The sequence below is a fragment of the Trichoderma atroviride genome, chromosome 4 (genome assembly GCF_020647795.1).
Source record: "Trichoderma atroviride chromosome 4, complete sequence".
NCBI classification, from domain to species: Eukaryota; Fungi; Ascomycota; class Sordariomycetes; order Hypocreales; family Hypocreaceae; genus Trichoderma; species Trichoderma atroviride.
In genome coordinates this window covers 246,460-261,689 of record NC_089403.1, presented here as the reverse complement: position 1 = coordinate 261,689, position 15,230 = coordinate 246,460, and the positions used below count along the sequence as shown (strand labels likewise).

At 50.2% G+C, this 15,230-nt stretch overlaps 6 protein-coding genes across 6 annotated transcripts; 2 read left to right on the top strand and 4 right to left on the bottom strand.

The window, feature by feature from the left end:
* Nucleotides 1-1,483: 1,483 nt before the first annotated feature.
* On the top strand, nucleotides 1,484-2,501 carry TrAtP1_007293 (uncharacterized protein). The gene has a single exon (XM_014092852.2). The coding sequence runs from the start codon at nucleotides 1,617-1,619 to the stop codon at nucleotides 2,247-2,249; it is 633 nt and encodes a 210-aa protein (XP_013948327.2). The 5' UTR covers nucleotides 1,484-1,616; the 3' UTR covers nucleotides 2,250-2,501.
* Nucleotides 2,502-2,963: 462 nt separating this feature from the next.
* On the top strand, nucleotides 2,964-5,424 carry TrAtP1_007292 (uncharacterized protein). The gene is made up of 3 exons (XM_066113463.1): nucleotides 2,964-4,063; nucleotides 4,132-4,546; nucleotides 4,606-5,424. Exons 1-3 carry the CDS (start codon nucleotides 3,046-3,048, stop codon nucleotides 5,261-5,263), a joined length of 2,091 nt encoding a protein of 696 aa, XP_065969549.1. The 5' UTR covers nucleotides 2,964-3,045; the 3' UTR covers nucleotides 5,264-5,424.
* Nucleotides 5,425-6,355, bottom strand: TrAtP1_007291 (uncharacterized protein). Its single transcript, XM_014092938.2, has one exon. The coding sequence runs from the start codon at nucleotides 6,264-6,266 to the stop codon at nucleotides 5,505-5,507; it is 762 nt and encodes a 253-aa protein (XP_013948413.2). The 5' UTR covers nucleotides 6,267-6,355; the 3' UTR covers nucleotides 5,425-5,504.
* A 36-nt stretch (nucleotides 6,356-6,391) lies between these two features.
* Nucleotides 6,392-9,228, bottom strand: TrAtP1_007290 (uncharacterized protein). The gene is made up of 5 exons (XM_066113462.1): nucleotides 8,427-9,228; nucleotides 8,140-8,369; nucleotides 7,801-8,063; nucleotides 7,631-7,741; nucleotides 6,392-7,576 (listed from the first exon to the last, which is right to left on the bottom strand). Exons 1-5 carry the CDS (start codon nucleotides 9,166-9,168, stop codon nucleotides 6,625-6,627), a joined length of 2,298 nt encoding a protein of 765 aa, XP_065969548.1. The 5' UTR covers nucleotides 9,169-9,228; the 3' UTR covers nucleotides 6,392-6,624.
* Nucleotides 9,229-10,134: 906 nt separating this feature from the next.
* TrAtP1_007289 (uncharacterized protein) lies at nucleotides 10,135-11,463 on the bottom strand. The gene is made up of 4 exons (XM_014092937.2): nucleotides 11,298-11,463; nucleotides 11,123-11,244; nucleotides 10,588-11,060; nucleotides 10,135-10,526 (listed from the first exon to the last, which is right to left on the bottom strand). Exons 1-4 carry the CDS (start codon nucleotides 11,344-11,346, stop codon nucleotides 10,424-10,426), a joined length of 747 nt encoding a protein of 248 aa, XP_013948412.1. The 5' UTR covers nucleotides 11,347-11,463; the 3' UTR covers nucleotides 10,135-10,423.
* A 249-nt stretch (nucleotides 11,464-11,712) lies between these two features.
* Nucleotides 11,713-14,487, bottom strand: TrAtP1_007288 (uncharacterized protein; the record flags this gene model as incomplete). The annotated part of the gene is made up of 4 exons (XM_066113461.1): nucleotides 11,713-11,871; nucleotides 11,931-12,104; nucleotides 12,173-14,343; nucleotides 14,409-14,487. The coding sequence occupies 4 exons, from the start codon at nucleotides 14,485-14,487 to the stop codon at nucleotides 11,713-11,715; spliced, it is 2,583 nt and encodes an 860-aa protein (XP_065969547.1).
* Between the last annotated feature and the right edge of the window lie 743 nt (nucleotides 14,488-15,230).

Genomic DNA, 15,230 nt, shown 5'->3' with positions numbered 1-15,230 from the left:
GTAGAGCGAACCTTGCAACTAGTGCCGAAACTCGGACTCGCAGCCGTCAATGCAGTAGAAATCAGTGAAGAACCTTTTTTGTTTTCGTGGTTGCGTTATACATATAACATGAGGGTTCCCTCATGAAGGAATTAGTATTGACTTTAGCCTCGACTGGCCATCTTTAGAATACTTGTTATACATGATAGACAAGAGGCTGAGTTGTGCTCCAATAGCGGGGCTAAGTTTCGCATTTCATCGCAACACATAAAACTATCACTGCCGCATTCTATCTGGCTCCTCTTCGAAGCCTTAGAATTCCACGGTTGGTGCGTGTTCGGGTCAAAGCGCATGCAATAAAATCGCTCAGGCGAGCCAACAGAGTTACTTCTTAGGAATGGCGTCCAACGACCTGGATTTAGCAGCCTGTTAACCCCGAACGCTGGTCACCGCTCTCCTGCTTTGTCATCTTAAAGGATGGTGATAGCAGACAATTCAACATGAAGCTAGTCTACCATTAACAGTATTTCACGTTCTTACAAGAATCTCGAATTGAAGACTGAGAGAAAAATTCGATTTGAGCGTCGACTGTATCACTAAGCAGGACGCAAGACTCTACATGACAACAGAAGCTTGTAGCCCCAAACAACTATGCAGCACCTTGGCGAGAAAGTAACAAGCTCATTTCTGCTCAGAATAGCTTTAAACGTTGCCTCATGATTCTGTCGCTCAAGACAATCAGTAATATTATGGGCACCATGGTTCATTTATCGTCAATAATTACTTAAATGTAATCAATAACTAAGAATCGAATAGCTCTCTAGTCGTTTGAACCAAATGAGGAGAGAAGGGCGACATCTACTTTTGCAAGCAATGTGGCCCGGAAATGCAGCAATTTGTAGTGCTATGAAGAGCTTCTTATCTCTGCTGTACATACAAAGAACATGAATGGTGGCGTTGTCAGCACGGGCAGCTAAGCTAACGTTAGCGAGTACAAACGATGAGTGAATCGTACAAGCTAAGGACTCGGAGAATTACCAGATTGAGAACTCACAAGTTGTCTTCACTGTGGCTGTTCACCCCTCTATTCTCCATTTCTGTTCAAACCTCTTCGTGTATTATATCACTCTCTATCTCCATACACACATAGGTATATACAGGTATTAATATTGGCCTCTTGCATTTTGTTTCGCAAATCATAGTTATACCCAGAGATACTTCCAATAGTCTTTGAGAAGTAAGGACACTACTCTGGGAGGGCATCTCTATAAGGCTGATGCCATAAGTGCTATTCACTTCAGAGCAATCTAGGTAGTCAGAACTTTTGTCGCAAAGGAGACATTGAAACAACTCGGACTGTTATTAGCGCCATGACACTCCACTGACTCTAGAAATAGGCTGTTGCTGGGTAATATGCAAAGTAAGATCTAGTCTCACTAACCTCTCTAATAAGATCTATTGATGGCTAGGGAAAATTAGCCAGGTTGCATCGCCCACAGATGCCCGCAATAGCCGCGAAGGAGTCGCTAACCGTGACAGTCAGCTCCTACCAGAACTGCTATAATAAAAGCCACACGGCCTTCATTAATAGCCAAATCCTCTCAATTCTATTCTTATTTTCCGAATCGCACATCCCCATGTCCACAGTAACGGATGCGAAGCCGGAGGGGCTTTTTGCCCCTACACTGGAGTCAGAGCGGCTCAGATACGCCATATTCGACATGAAAAATGACACACACATGCAATTCTCAGCTGATATCTTCAGTCTTATCCTAGCAGGAGCCGGACCAACCGATGGGGCCTGGACGAAGAACGACGTTCGTCGGCTCTCTTTTTCGTTGATGATGAAGCCGTCTGAGGCCCACGGGCGCCGGCCAGACACTCCATGCATATATGTCATGTACCTCAAAGATGCTCCAGCCACTCCAATTGGACTCATCTCGTTTTGTCGCCGCACTCCTGATGTCCCCATGGACCTTGGCTGGACGGTAGCTCCCGACCACCGAAGGAAAGGCTACGCATCAGAAGCGAGTGCGAGGATTTCGCGATATTGGAAAGATGAATTCGGCATCAAAGAGATGTGCATTGTCACCAGCGAAGATAATATCCCATCCAGGAAGATTGCGGAGAGCATTGGCTACGTAGATGGTGGCTATGTCATGATGGAGGGCAAGAAAGAAGTTGCCTACGTACTTCCCGGAATGAAGAAGTTTGAAGGGCAGATTTTTCCATTCTGGGGAGATGGAGAAATTCCCGAGGAGGATGACTAGATCAGGGTGACCCTTCTACAACAAAATCGGCTTCTGCAGAGTCTTGGTATTTCTGTTAGCATTATATTGTCTTGTATATATTATTATAATGCTCTTTGCTGTAAGTCACTGAGCGGCTTACACAGACTTTTGATCAAAAGATCTGGTATATGAGCATCTTCCTTAAACAGCCCTATGAGCGTGAGACTAGTATCAACAGTTCATTTAGCTTAACGTGTTTTATTCTAAAATGGATATCGATTTTAACTTGGACTGAATGTGTGCTAATAAGGGTTCCATGAACGCCTCAATAGGTACCTATTTGAAGGCTGGGCTATGGTCAGTAGGGTCAGTAGGTATTGCAGTTGCACAGCAATTTCTATTCCCAATGCGGCGAGGCTACGGAGTCAGTTGCTTTGCAATAACCTCATCCGGAAATACTTGATGATTACTCAATGTTTTTTCTAAGCAGGATCGGACTCAAGATTAATGTTTTGAATGACATATTTTATACATTCTTTCATTATCTTATACTTTCGACCGTGTGTTGCGAAACTCATCTGTCGTTCAATAAGAGAAGACTGGTCAAACAGCAATTAGTTGAAAGTGGAATCAACAGGCATTTTACTCAGCAAATCAAAAACGGAACCGGACGCCGAGCTCCCCAAGCCGATCACCGAAAGCCGAGAGCCGCACATCTCCAAGCTCACTCTCTCCCATCACAGGCCTTCGGCTCTCCGTCTTCACAAGTTCATTTCCGCCTGTAAGACGCTTCAGCAAGGGAAAGCGGTTTCTATCGGATCCATTTATCGCGATAATGATAAGTCGTACGGGTGAAAGCCTGGCTATTCCCTCTGAAATTCCCCGGAGGCGCAACGGCCGCCCCCAGGCCTGCGAGCCATGCCGCCGGCGCAAAGTCGCCTGTGACCACAGACTTCCTATTTGCTCGAGGTGCATACGAAAGAGCGCCCCCCAAAGCTGCCGGTACCTCATCAAGGGCCAGCTTGTAACGCCGGCTCTGTCTTCAGTCGGTGCTATAAGACGCCAATCGGCGGATAGCCGGCAGCATGGACAGCCGGCAGAGCCCAGCCCACCAACATTAAGCCCGACAGCTCTTAAAGATCTTGCTTCACCTTCAGATAGAATTAGTGGCTACCTCGGGGCAACGAGCTTCCCAGAATTCTACCGCGAGACTCAAAAGCACCTCGATTGTGTAGCCGGCCTTGAGCCAACCCGTGATGGCTTAGCCGGCAGCAATAACAGCGGCATGACGTCGACTAATACGGTAGTCCCAGATGCAGCTGCTTTTGAGGCTGCCTTTGCTGTGCTACGGCTAATACCAGAACAGGGAGGAGCCAATTTCTTATACGCAAGGAATGTGAACCCTTCAGACGCTTGGTGCCGCCTCGCCGTGGACCGACTCCACGACTCACTGTGGAAGACGCTGGGACACTTTTTAGAAGGGGAGAGAAGCAACGAGGCATTGTCACAGATGGCGTTGTTTCTTTTTCAAAATAGTTCCAAGCCCCTTCGGGAAGATTTCACAGACCCTGACGAATGGTATGACGCCTTCTCTGGGGTCAATTTTCGCTGGGAAAGCATTGGCATCTTATTCGGATATTGGACTTTTGGAGCCACTTCACTGTTAGAAAACGGTAACCACGAACAGTGCAAACAACTTGGAGACCACAACCGTAGAAACCTGATGCAGATGTACAAAAGTGGCACAACGAAATGCCTCAACCTCTGCCGACTGGCCAACTGTAACAACACAATGATGGTATTCCTCCTACACCTGAGCAGTCTGTCAGCCTCGCTCATCACTGGTGACACAGGTGAGCTTTATTACATGCTATATTACAATAATGCTCAGTTATGATGAATCTCTAATTGTCCAAACCAGGTGCGGAATTCTGGTGTCTGCATGCAGAAGCCGTCGCCATGGCTACTTTTCTCGGTCTCCACACACCTCAGTCATCCGGCTCGCTGCCAGAAGAATCAGTAGCTGTCCAGGCTAAGCGAAAGATCTTTGGTGCCGTCTTCAATGCTGATATGATGTTGTCGACTTTGACTGGCCGGCCGCCGCTGCTTAGGAGCAGGCTTTGTTCCACACCACCACCCCTCGATATCGACAATGCTTCATTATTTGATCCCAAGATCACGGACTACCGTCTGGACAAGGATGGATGGAATCTCGATGGAAAGTTTTACCCCATGACGTTTATACGGGCTCAACACATGAGCTCAAAGATACGGAGCGAAATCTTGGAGATGGTGCTCCAAGCACCCAATGTCGCGAGTAACAACTATGATATTGAGTACGTGAGCACTCTTGAGCCCTCCTCACTTAAATCTGCACTAACTCAGATATGAAAAGCGAACTGCGCAAACGAGAAATGGAAACCATATCACGATTTCCAATAGGACTACGGCTTAGAAGCGAAGACTTTAGTGATCCCGAAATTAACGGCATCACCCTCTACAGCAGATTGATAGTACGATTGGAGCACCTAAGCAGCCTCTTCTTCATTGAGAAGCTGTCGTACAAGGGAGATGGTCTTTACAGCGCACAAACACTTGAGATTAGTCTGGAAATGATTTCACTTACCGTTACGTTCTGGACGCAGCAGAATCGCCTGGATGGTCTACAGGGAGACTACGAGTGGCTCGTCATGGTATATGCCGGACCTGCAGGGGGGATTCTATGCATGGAACTTTTGAGGACTTGCTCTGGTGCTGCAGAATCACCGACGACGACGAAGATTACCAAATCCATGATCATCAAGCAGCTGACCTTGCTGGTCGGCTTTCTTGAGTGGATTGGACCGTCCACGCCGGGCGCTCATCTGTGCAACAGTATCAGGACGGTGGTTGAGAGAGTAATTGAGCAGGCATTGAATCCCACGCCAAATCCAGCACCTCAGCAGGAATTTGAAATGGCATGGGATACGAACTTGCCGGAGGATATGAACGATTTTAATTTTGGACTGCTGGACACTTTTGACTGGTTAAGGCTTCCGCCGACTGCGATGTAGCCGGTATTTGACAGAGGCGATGTTGAGGCTGCTGTTCAATCTTTTTTGAGCTTCATGCAATGTATATGGACATGTTGGATACGATCAGACACACTTTGTAATTGAATTAATGTGGGAGTTTAGCAATGAGAGATTCTTATAAATGGTTATTGTCGACAAATTGCTCGCTATAAGTCGCTTTATCAACTCGTCCGTGAATGCCTTGATTAAGAGCTGCATAATTGTTTCTGTCAACACTCCTTCACCACGGCTCGGTTCCATCAATATTGCTAAACGTCCCTGTCGGCCCATCTTTATCGAGAGTTGCCAACTCGAAAGCCCTTACAGCGCCCTCCTCCACGTCCATAGCATTAGACATGTGGTGATTGAAGGCAGTTTTACGGAACCCAGGACAGCAGCAGTTGATCTTCCAGCCTTCATTCTGGAATAATGTCGAATAGCATGCCCCAATCATGTTGGCAGCGGCTTTGCTAGACTTATACGGGACGGATGTATTGCTCTTGTAGTACTTCCACGAGGAGTTGAGCGTGTTCCCCAGTGACCCCATCTCTGAAGTGATAAAAACGATTCGCGGCACTGAGCCCTGGTCAGCGGCTTTCTTCAACAGCGGGATGGCTGCGTCTGTCATCTCCATAACGCCAAACACGTTGACGTCAAAGAGCGCAGCCATCTTGGCCCTGAGGCTCGGCAAATCCTCCACTGCATGTCTTCCAATGCCAGCATTGTTGATGAGCACGTCGAGTTTTCCATGCTGGCGGTCGATTTGCGCCACACAGGCTGCGATTGAGTCATTTGAAGTGACGTCCACTTCGATGGGGGAAACCAAGCCGGCAAGCTTCTCGAGTTTTGATATGGCTTCTTCGCCCTTTGATAGAGCGCGACAGCCGAGGAGCACATGGTAGGTTGGCTGCTCTGCGACAAGCTTCTTTACGATTTCGAAGCCGATGCCTTGATTGCCGCCCGTGATGAGCACAATTTGTTTGTTTGCGGAGTTGCCAGCCATTGTGAGTGACTCTTGCTTGGCTAGGGAATTTGAGAAGGAATATACAGATGTTGCTTGAAGAGTTTAATACGAGAGAATGAGAATGTGACGGTTCAAAATATGGCAGCCAGGCGAGCTACAATTTTCCCCATTCCACCGCTTAATGCTCCATCGTCTCCACAATCATCTCCAACCCCAAGGTTGCTCGCTCCTACGACTGGACAGTATGCTGTTTATCAGAGATTGGATCGCCAAATCGTTCTTTTCGTTTGTGTTGGAGAACAGTACACGTGCAGAAGCACCAAAGAGGCTGCATCAAACATGATTCGCATTTCTTCATATTTCGTTCATCGTATCTTAACATCTACAAATCGGCATCTTAATAGCTGCTCTGTCCCAAGTACGCAGCCATGACACCACCATGGCTCTGCCACCCTCCCGCGTTTGCGGTATCCGTCACTTCAGCCACGTCCTTTCCTCCGGTTGACTCGAGCACCATGGTCCTAACATTATGCGTGCTCACACCGTAACTAAACAGCTTCTTGTTATCGGTGTAAATGACGGCGTTCTGCTGGCATTCTGCAGAGCAGCCGTCGCGGTTGATGCCGTTGAAGAAGACCCAGTAGCCGCCGCCGTATACATTGACGTTGCTAGAGTCGTGGATGTACTGGAAAATGGCCATGCGGCACTGAGCATCGTCGGCTGCGCACCAGCTAAAGTCTGGGTCGCTGTCCAACAGAGAGCCGGTCCAAGGAAGAGGCGTCAATAGACCAGAGTTGTTGCCCTGCCAGTATGGCGTCTCGCTCTGCTGGAAGCCCAGGAAGACGTTCTGCGCCTTGTGGATGTTGATTTGGTACAGGGAGTTGTGCTCGCTGCCGATACCCAGCATCCAGGTCGATCGAATGGATTCCACCAAGAAACCACCGGCAGTGGAAGGGTTAGCACCGTTGTCATCATCAAGATCGTGATCAGCACTCCAACACCAGCTGTTCTCCCAGTACGAGGAAGACAGAGCCGTGAGATGGGCGCAAACTCGCGCAGCCTTGCAAGTTGCGGGATCGTCGCAGTTGGTCTGGACCTTGGAGCCTCGAGCACCTCCCAGGCGGAAGTGGGAGTTGAAGAAACCCACGTCTCCAGCCTTGAGGCCGGCCATATTGACCTCGACGAGCTTGCAGCCGGGGAGGATGTCGGCAACGGTGAAGAGCATGTCGACAAATTGCGCGACGCCAACCTGGCCAGGATATCCGACCTGGACCATTGGCACGGGGTGATTGGCGTTTTTGAACTTGGACCCAGTAGCGCTGATCTCAGACCAAACCTCTCCGTGGAGTCTGTAGTTTCATCAGTCCATGGTTCTAGAGAGGATGAAATTTGATACTACTTACCGGCTTCCAGGAGGAATCACAAGGGTGTCGCTAACAAGATAGGTTCCGTGAGGGAAGTACAAAACACTCCTACCAGCAGCGCTGTTGATGATCTTCTGAAGGTTCTTGGTGCTAATAAACGGTTAGCTTCACACGTTCTTGACAATCAATGGCTCTCTAATAACACTCACTCATCAGTAACGCCATCACCCGCAACGGGCAGGCCGCGAACACTCTTCACATTGATGACCTGGTTCACGCTGTACTCCTGGAAAGTCGGCGGAGTAGCAACGTGGTAGGCTCCAGTGAAATCAACAAGCGCTGCAGGGCGAGTTGCCGGGAAGAATTTGCCCTGCGCGCGCTGGCCGGAAGATTCATAGACGTTGCCCCAAATCCAGGACTGGCCCGGCTTGACGGAGCCCCTGAGGACATTCTTTCCTCCGGCGGTGACGGTCTAGCAGGCAATGTTGTCAGCCTCTTTCTTCCAGAAACGACATGATATCCTCTCACAAGGGCACATAATGACTTACAGAGCCGACAGTGCTGTCAACTTGGACATTCTCAAGCACAATAGAGCCTTGAGCTGTGGGCGAGGCGGCAGCGTTCCACAGAATGCCAACGTTCTTGGCAGTCGAGTCGATAAGAGCAAAGAATCCAGTGTTGTTATTGGTCGTCTCGATGCCGACTTTGCAGGACTCAAAGTGCAGGCCCTGGCCGGTGCCCTCAAAGAGCTTGTCGAGCTTCAGACCAATGTCCTGGTCTAGCAGATATAACTGTTAGCAGGGCTATACACCAAGGCCAAGTGTATACGACGTACTCTTGAAAGTAATTCCCTTGAAATGGTACTGCTGCTCATTCATGCGAATGCCAACAGATCCACCTTGGAACACAACATCGTTGATCATCAGAGGAGAGCCGCCCTGAGGCATCGACAGTCCCGTGTGGGCGACGCCACCGTTGGGCATGTTGAACAGCACGTTGGTCAGCTGCACAGCTTGGCTCACGGCCCAGTTGAGGAGCGTGATGTTGTGGGTAGGCGCCACTTTAGTTGAGTCCAAAACGACATTCTTCAGGGCAATGTAGAAGTTGATGGTAGGATCCAGTCTGGGGTCCCAGCCAAGGTAGAGGAACGGGTCGGAAAAGTCTGGCGAGGCCTGGAGCACCGGCCGGTTGGTGGGATCTCCCATGACGACGGTGTCAATGTACGACTGGAGAGGCTTGCTCAGACGGTATGTGCCGGCGGGTATATAGACAACGGCTGGAGCGCCCGTGGTGCCCCAAACGCTGGCATTGCGAGTATCCGTGGCATTGGCATAGTCAAAGGCCGCTTGGATAGCAGCCCAGTCGTCCGTCACGCCGTCGCCCTTGGCACCAAAGTGCGTCTTGACGTTGCGGAAGACGGTCCAGTCCTTGCCATCGGGGATAAAAGGACTGATTCCATTGTGCTCAATGTTCTCGTACCAGTAGCCGGACGAGTGTCTGGCCTCGACGCCTTCAGATGGTAGAGAGTTGCCAGCTACAACGGCAGCAAGGCCGAGAAAGAGTGAGACGGCTCTCATCTTGCAAATATCACAGGTGAGATGAGCCTCAAACCTGCTTCGTCTTCCCTTTGCCTCAGCTCAATCGCTAGAGGAACCAGGTTTCCCCTTTCACCGCCGATCGGGGCCTCTCATCTCCTTATATACTTGTTTTCACCATTACTAGATATTGTATTATTCATCTCTGCTCGCCCCATCCCATCCCGGCTCTCTGGCAAAATCGGCTCACGGATGGACGGATACCCCAGACGGCCAAAGTCGTGTTAGACTCGACCACAAAGTCCTATCCATGTCTGCGGGTCGCCGTTCGCGGAGAAAGTAGCATTGGGGCTGTAGACGCAACAACATGCCACGGTCAACCGACCGATTCGGCATACATGCTATATTCGCCTCGACTCCACATCCCTGCCCGCCAGCTCAGGTCCAAGGGGCAAAATCTCATCCCATCTCTGCTCTGCCTTTTGCCGGCCAGGCCAGGCCAGGCACATCAACAACAAAACTCGGCCCTTTTCCCTGCTGGCGTGCGGGGGAAGCTCAGGCTAGCAATGGACGTTGCAGGGGAAAGCTACGAATTCCCTGATGCTTCCCCACGCACGCAGATACTTTTCGCTGTCATGGCAAGGGTTGCTACCCAGATGCCGTTGCTCGCCGCAGCTCGCAGCTCTAGATTGGCTTAGAGCCCGGATTAATTCCCGTAAAAAGGGACTCCGCCCTGCCAGTTGTGAGCAAAGATGATCATTTAGGTAGTTGTAGTGGTATCGAGAACCCCACGAAAACAAAAACAGGTCCATGGCATGGTAGCATTGTGTTTTAGCCCTCTGTGTTTCTGTTGGCATCCCGCGTATACGTGAGTTGCAGCTCGCAAAGTGGCATTCGCTACGGCTATCCGAGTGCAACGCCATAATAGACACTAAGGAACAATTGAGTGTACCGGCTTGGAATTATACATGCAATTATCATAAAGCTGGTTGGTAGGTTGTAATGTGTAAGCAGCCAGTCGTTGTTGGTTCCACTTGTACCCCGTAAGTTGTAACAATGAAAAATTAATCCATACAATAACTAGATGTAATAGCAAACCATACAACGTATTAGAATATTCAATCCAAACTGTCTTGACAGAGCAACCGCAAGCAAGATCAAAAAATCAAGGGTTACAAATCTGATGCAGCCCATAGGTGGAGACTCTCAGTCCCCATCGTCCAAAATCTCACTTGGCAACCCTCGTCCATTTTCTCCGCGACTCCCCGGATCTCAGACTCGGCTCTCCGCAAGTCCATCAAAAGCCCTGCACTAGCTTGACTAGCTTCTGCGACAAAAGTTCTGCGTCGCCGGGGTATCTCGCCGTGATGTAATTGAAGTTGTCGTCCTCGACAACAAAGCTAGAAAGCCGTCGATATTCAGCAACTCGATACAAAACTATCTCTTCTCGGAAAAACTCACGGTGAGGGCTTGATGCTAATCTTGAGCAACTCGGGGTCTGCCAGCTCCTTTCGCACCAAGACTTCGACATCGTCGGTTCCCGCTCCATACGTCTTGTAGTAATCCCCCAGGAAGAGGCGAGTGCCCCAAAAGGCCAGCTGCTCAAACCGCGCCGGCAGAGTCGTAGTTGCGCAGTCTCGAATGACGCTGTTCCCATCGGGATGCTTGGATTCCGAGAGCACCATGACGCCGTGACAGACCGCGCCGACTGCCTTGGTGCTGGGCTTCTTGGTGCCGGGGAAGAAGTCGGACACCAGCTTGTGGACTCTCTCCGAGTCAATCACTTGCCGGACTGCTTTATCGTGGCCGCCGGGGAAGAAGGCGAGGTTGAAGGCGTCCAGGGAGAATTGCTCGTCGGACCATGACAGGGGATTCCTCCATTCTTCCGACTCGGCCATGGCGTGGTATCTTTTCACGTTGAAAGACGTGGCGCCCTGTGATTGATTCATCCATCCGTGTTAGAGCATGCAATGCGCGCGAGATGACATGAACGCACCAAAAGGCGCTGCGAGAGGCCTTCCAGCATCTTGGAGTCGCATTGAGGCGATTTGCCCGCTTCGGTTGCAAACTTGACGTCGAAGCCGGCATTCTTAAAGGCCGTGTAAGGCACGCATGTTTCTGGATGCAAGCCAATTAAGCCAATGTCCTGACTTGAGTGTTTGTTTACTCACCCGTCGGGTCATGGCCATAGTCGGCCATTAAGAAGATAACCTTTGCCATGATGATTGATCAAAGTGAGCTTAACAGAATGATGTTGGTGACGAAACATAAAAAGAATTTGATAATGATGACGACTGGAGTGATAAATGGACAGTGCACAGAATAGCATGTGCAACCTAGGCAGACAAACATACTGGGTTTAGTAGTGCTTAGTCTATGGCCTCATTCGTATCACAGACAGCAAAAGTTTCAGTAAAAGCATCAAATACGTTACAGCGATACTACCTAAATCGTACAGAAAAAAAACACCAAGCATGGTTGCATCGTCCATACAAAATCATATTCCAAACCATCCTTTTGTCCATCATAATTTCCAACACATTCTGACCATTATTACTTGATCATAAAAACTCCATCCCGAATCCTTCAGCCACCCAAACCCAAGCCTCCCAAAAGGCCACCTCCCTTCTTCTTCTCTCCCTTCTTGCCAGTGATGTTACCCAGTCCAAGGCCTTCGAGAACCCTGTTGAGGCCCAGCGTTCCGAGGAGGTTGTCGACAATTCCGCCAAGACCGAGACCATTCAGCTGTAAATGACAAAGTTAGCATTAGAAGCTCTAGGGCTATAGTATCAATAGACACTTACCAGCTTGCCAACGAGGCCGAGCACACCGCTCAGCAACAGCCCAACAGCGGCAACGATCTGGAACAAGGGCTCCGCCAAGAGGCCCCAAAGAGGGTTGAGTTCCTTCTTGGCATGGGGCATACCCTCGATCTTGCTCTTGGCGTTGTCAATGGTTTCAGTAATAGTACCCGTGAGCTAACATCATTCACTTGTTAGCTCTCACAAACTTGATGTATAATAAATGAACTTGACATGTCACTCACCTCTGAGAGCACCTCGGCCAGATGATGCTCCTCTGCCGTAGCCTCCTTCGTGCCCGCCTTGTGCTTTGCGTTCCGCTGGATACGGCCGTCGGGATCAAGGCCACGAATAGTGCCGTTGGTCTCGGTGAGGATCTTGCCGCCCTCTTCAATCAGCGGCTTCACCTCCCGCACCAGCGCCTCCTCGTCAAGCTCCTCCTTAGGCGTCCTCTCCGCCGTGTTGATCTTGTCGGTGATCATCTTGCAGATGGGACGCATCTTGTCGAGAGACTGCTCGATGCACCCAGCCAGCTTGCCGGCCAGAATACGATCTTTCTCAGCCTCTTCGCGCTTCTTGATGTCCTCCTCGGTCTCCTTGGGAATGTCCTCAAGCAGAGCAACGTGTCCGACAGTGTCGCCCTTGTAGTTGATCACATCGCCGTCTTCGTCGACCTCCTTGCCGGAGCAGGCAGAAACGTCACCGCTGACGAGCTTGGCGATGAGGTTTCCTTCTTCGTCCAGGACGTTGCCTTCGCGGTTGACGTGGCGGCCTGCATAGGGAGCCTTCTTCCTCTCTTCGGGCTCGGGCTCTTCCCAGCGCTCAGCCTTGCCCAGGACGTTTCCGTTGCCGTCGACAACATCTCCATCCTCGTCGACTTGGCGGCCAAACAGCTTTTTGGGGTCTCCTTCGGTGAGTCTTCCAACAATGTCACCTGAAGGCGTGACAACTGTGCCGTCCTTTGCGACAGTGCAGCCAGAGAGCTCGGCGAAGATGCCCTCTTTCATGCCCTCACGTTCGCCTTCGCCAACGAGTTCGGCCTTGCCAAGGATGTCTCCAGACTCACTCAGGATGTTCCCGTTCTTGTCACACATGCGGCCGACGAGAGACTTGACATTGCCCTCAATGACTCTGCCGTAGATGGTACCCGATCCGTCGACGATGTTGCCAGCCTTGTTGACCCTCTTGCCAGCCAATGAAGACATGTCGACTTCAGCCTCGGGTTCAGCCTCGGGCTCATCCCAAGCCTCGGCCTTGCCAATGACATTGCCTCGTCGATCGAGGATGTCACCATCTTCATCGACCTTGGCGCCCTTGAGACGCTTTGGGTCACCGTCCACGACGACACCTACCTGCTTTCCCTCAAACATGACGCGACCGTCAGCCTCAACGACAGCGTCGGGGAAGTTCTCAAAGGGGGCAAACTCCTTTTCATCGCCACGCTCCGCGTGGTTCAATGGACGGCATTTTCCGACCTTTTTGCCAGAGTCATTCCAGATGTTTCCCTCCCCGTCTGCCTTCATGCCGATGAGCTGCTTGGGGTCGCCTTCAAGAAGGACTCCGAGGACATCTCCGTCCTTGTTGACCAGTTTGCCAGCCTTGTTGACCTTGCATCCCTCGAGGTCGGAGAAATTAATTGGCTCCTCTTCTTCTTCTTCTTCTGGCTTTTCTCCCTCTTCGGCGACGTCAGATTTCTTTTCTTCCAAGTCCTCGGTGTCTGGCTGGGGCATCTCACTGTCTTTGGCTTCCTCCAGATCCTTGGTCTCTGGCTCGCCCTCTTTGGCCTCTTCCGTCTTTTCTTCCAAGTCCTTGGTATCAGCCTCAGGTGCCTCGGTCTTGTCGAGCTCCATGCCAGCTTCCTCCGACTTGTCTTCCATGGCAATGGGCTCTTGCTCCTTCAGCTCCTCCTGCCCCTGGTCACTACCCTGTTCCTGGGGCTGCTTGTCCTGGTCACTGGCCTGGATCGAATAGTCAGCTGAACTTTGTTCGTCTTCGCTTGGCTTCTGCGCCCTACTACTGACCAGGTCAAGGCCCTGCGAAACGGGCTTTTGGAGATTACTGGCGGTGTTGTAGGCCGATTTGGTCTTTCCCAATAGGTTCCAGCCGCCGGACTTTTGAGGACTCTTTTGGCCAGATCCAGTGGTGTATTCACCCTCGTCGCCTTCTTCATTCTCCTCATCTCCCTCCTCACCTTCTTCCTCGTCGCCCAGTTCCTCGGTGTTGATGTCGGCCTTGGCAAGGACCTTTCCAGACGAGTCAAGAATGTCTCCAGAAGCCATGACAGCGTTGCCCACAAGATCAGAGGATTCTCCGGACTCGGTAATATGTCCGATGGGCTTGCCAGATCTATCAAGAATGTCTCCCGTGTCGGTCACAACACCAGCAGCAGATCGAGGGATGGACCGCAGCATTTCAACTGTAGCAAGTAGTAAGCTGTTAGATGTGCGATTGCCAGTTACAATTTAAAGATGAGTACGCTACCTGGATCTCTCTGCTCTGTGGTAGGACTATCTTTGGCTTGCCACCCCCCTTGGACTTTGACAGGCTTTGGGAACGGCATTTTGGGCTCAGTAACTCATTAAAAATAAAAAATAAAAATTGTATTCACAAAATTGGGCGAGTGTCTTTGGTTGTTAATAGTTGAATTTTACGTTTTTCATCAGAGTGATTTGGATTGCAATTGACTTGTTCTTGCCATTTCCTGCTATATATACACAAATGCTGACGGGAATTAAAGTTGCGCCTTTTCATCATCCAACTTTTCAACATCTGCATACGCAACATTCTGTCAACTTGGCACATGCAAATCTCCCTGCTTGTCCAATAGCGTCACTTACCATAAATCCATCACTTGCACGCATCTCGATGAGAAAGAAAAAAAGCATTCCAATACCACACATCTCAGCTGCAGCATGACGCAGACTCGGACGTCAATTACGTCTTGCCAACATGGATAAACCCCCGATTGAATAGCTTCAACCACTAGAACATAAGATCCCATATATTCAAGGGGAACATCATATCACAATGATATCAGACAAGCCACAAAACTGTCTCTCGAGCTCTAGCATAGGCTCAAGAGCTCTCTGATGCTTATAGTAGTGCGTGTCGCCAAACAGGGATGTCCCATGCGAGCGAGACCCGAGCCCGAGATCTTCTTCTGCACGGGACAAGCCACACTCGCCACAGGCTAACTGAGAAGGTGTCGTATTCATTTATCATGTGGCGTTGGGTTTTTCTATCGTTGTTCAAACAGGTTTCTGATAGGGGAGTATGAATAGAGGAAGTGTGGCGGTGGATTTG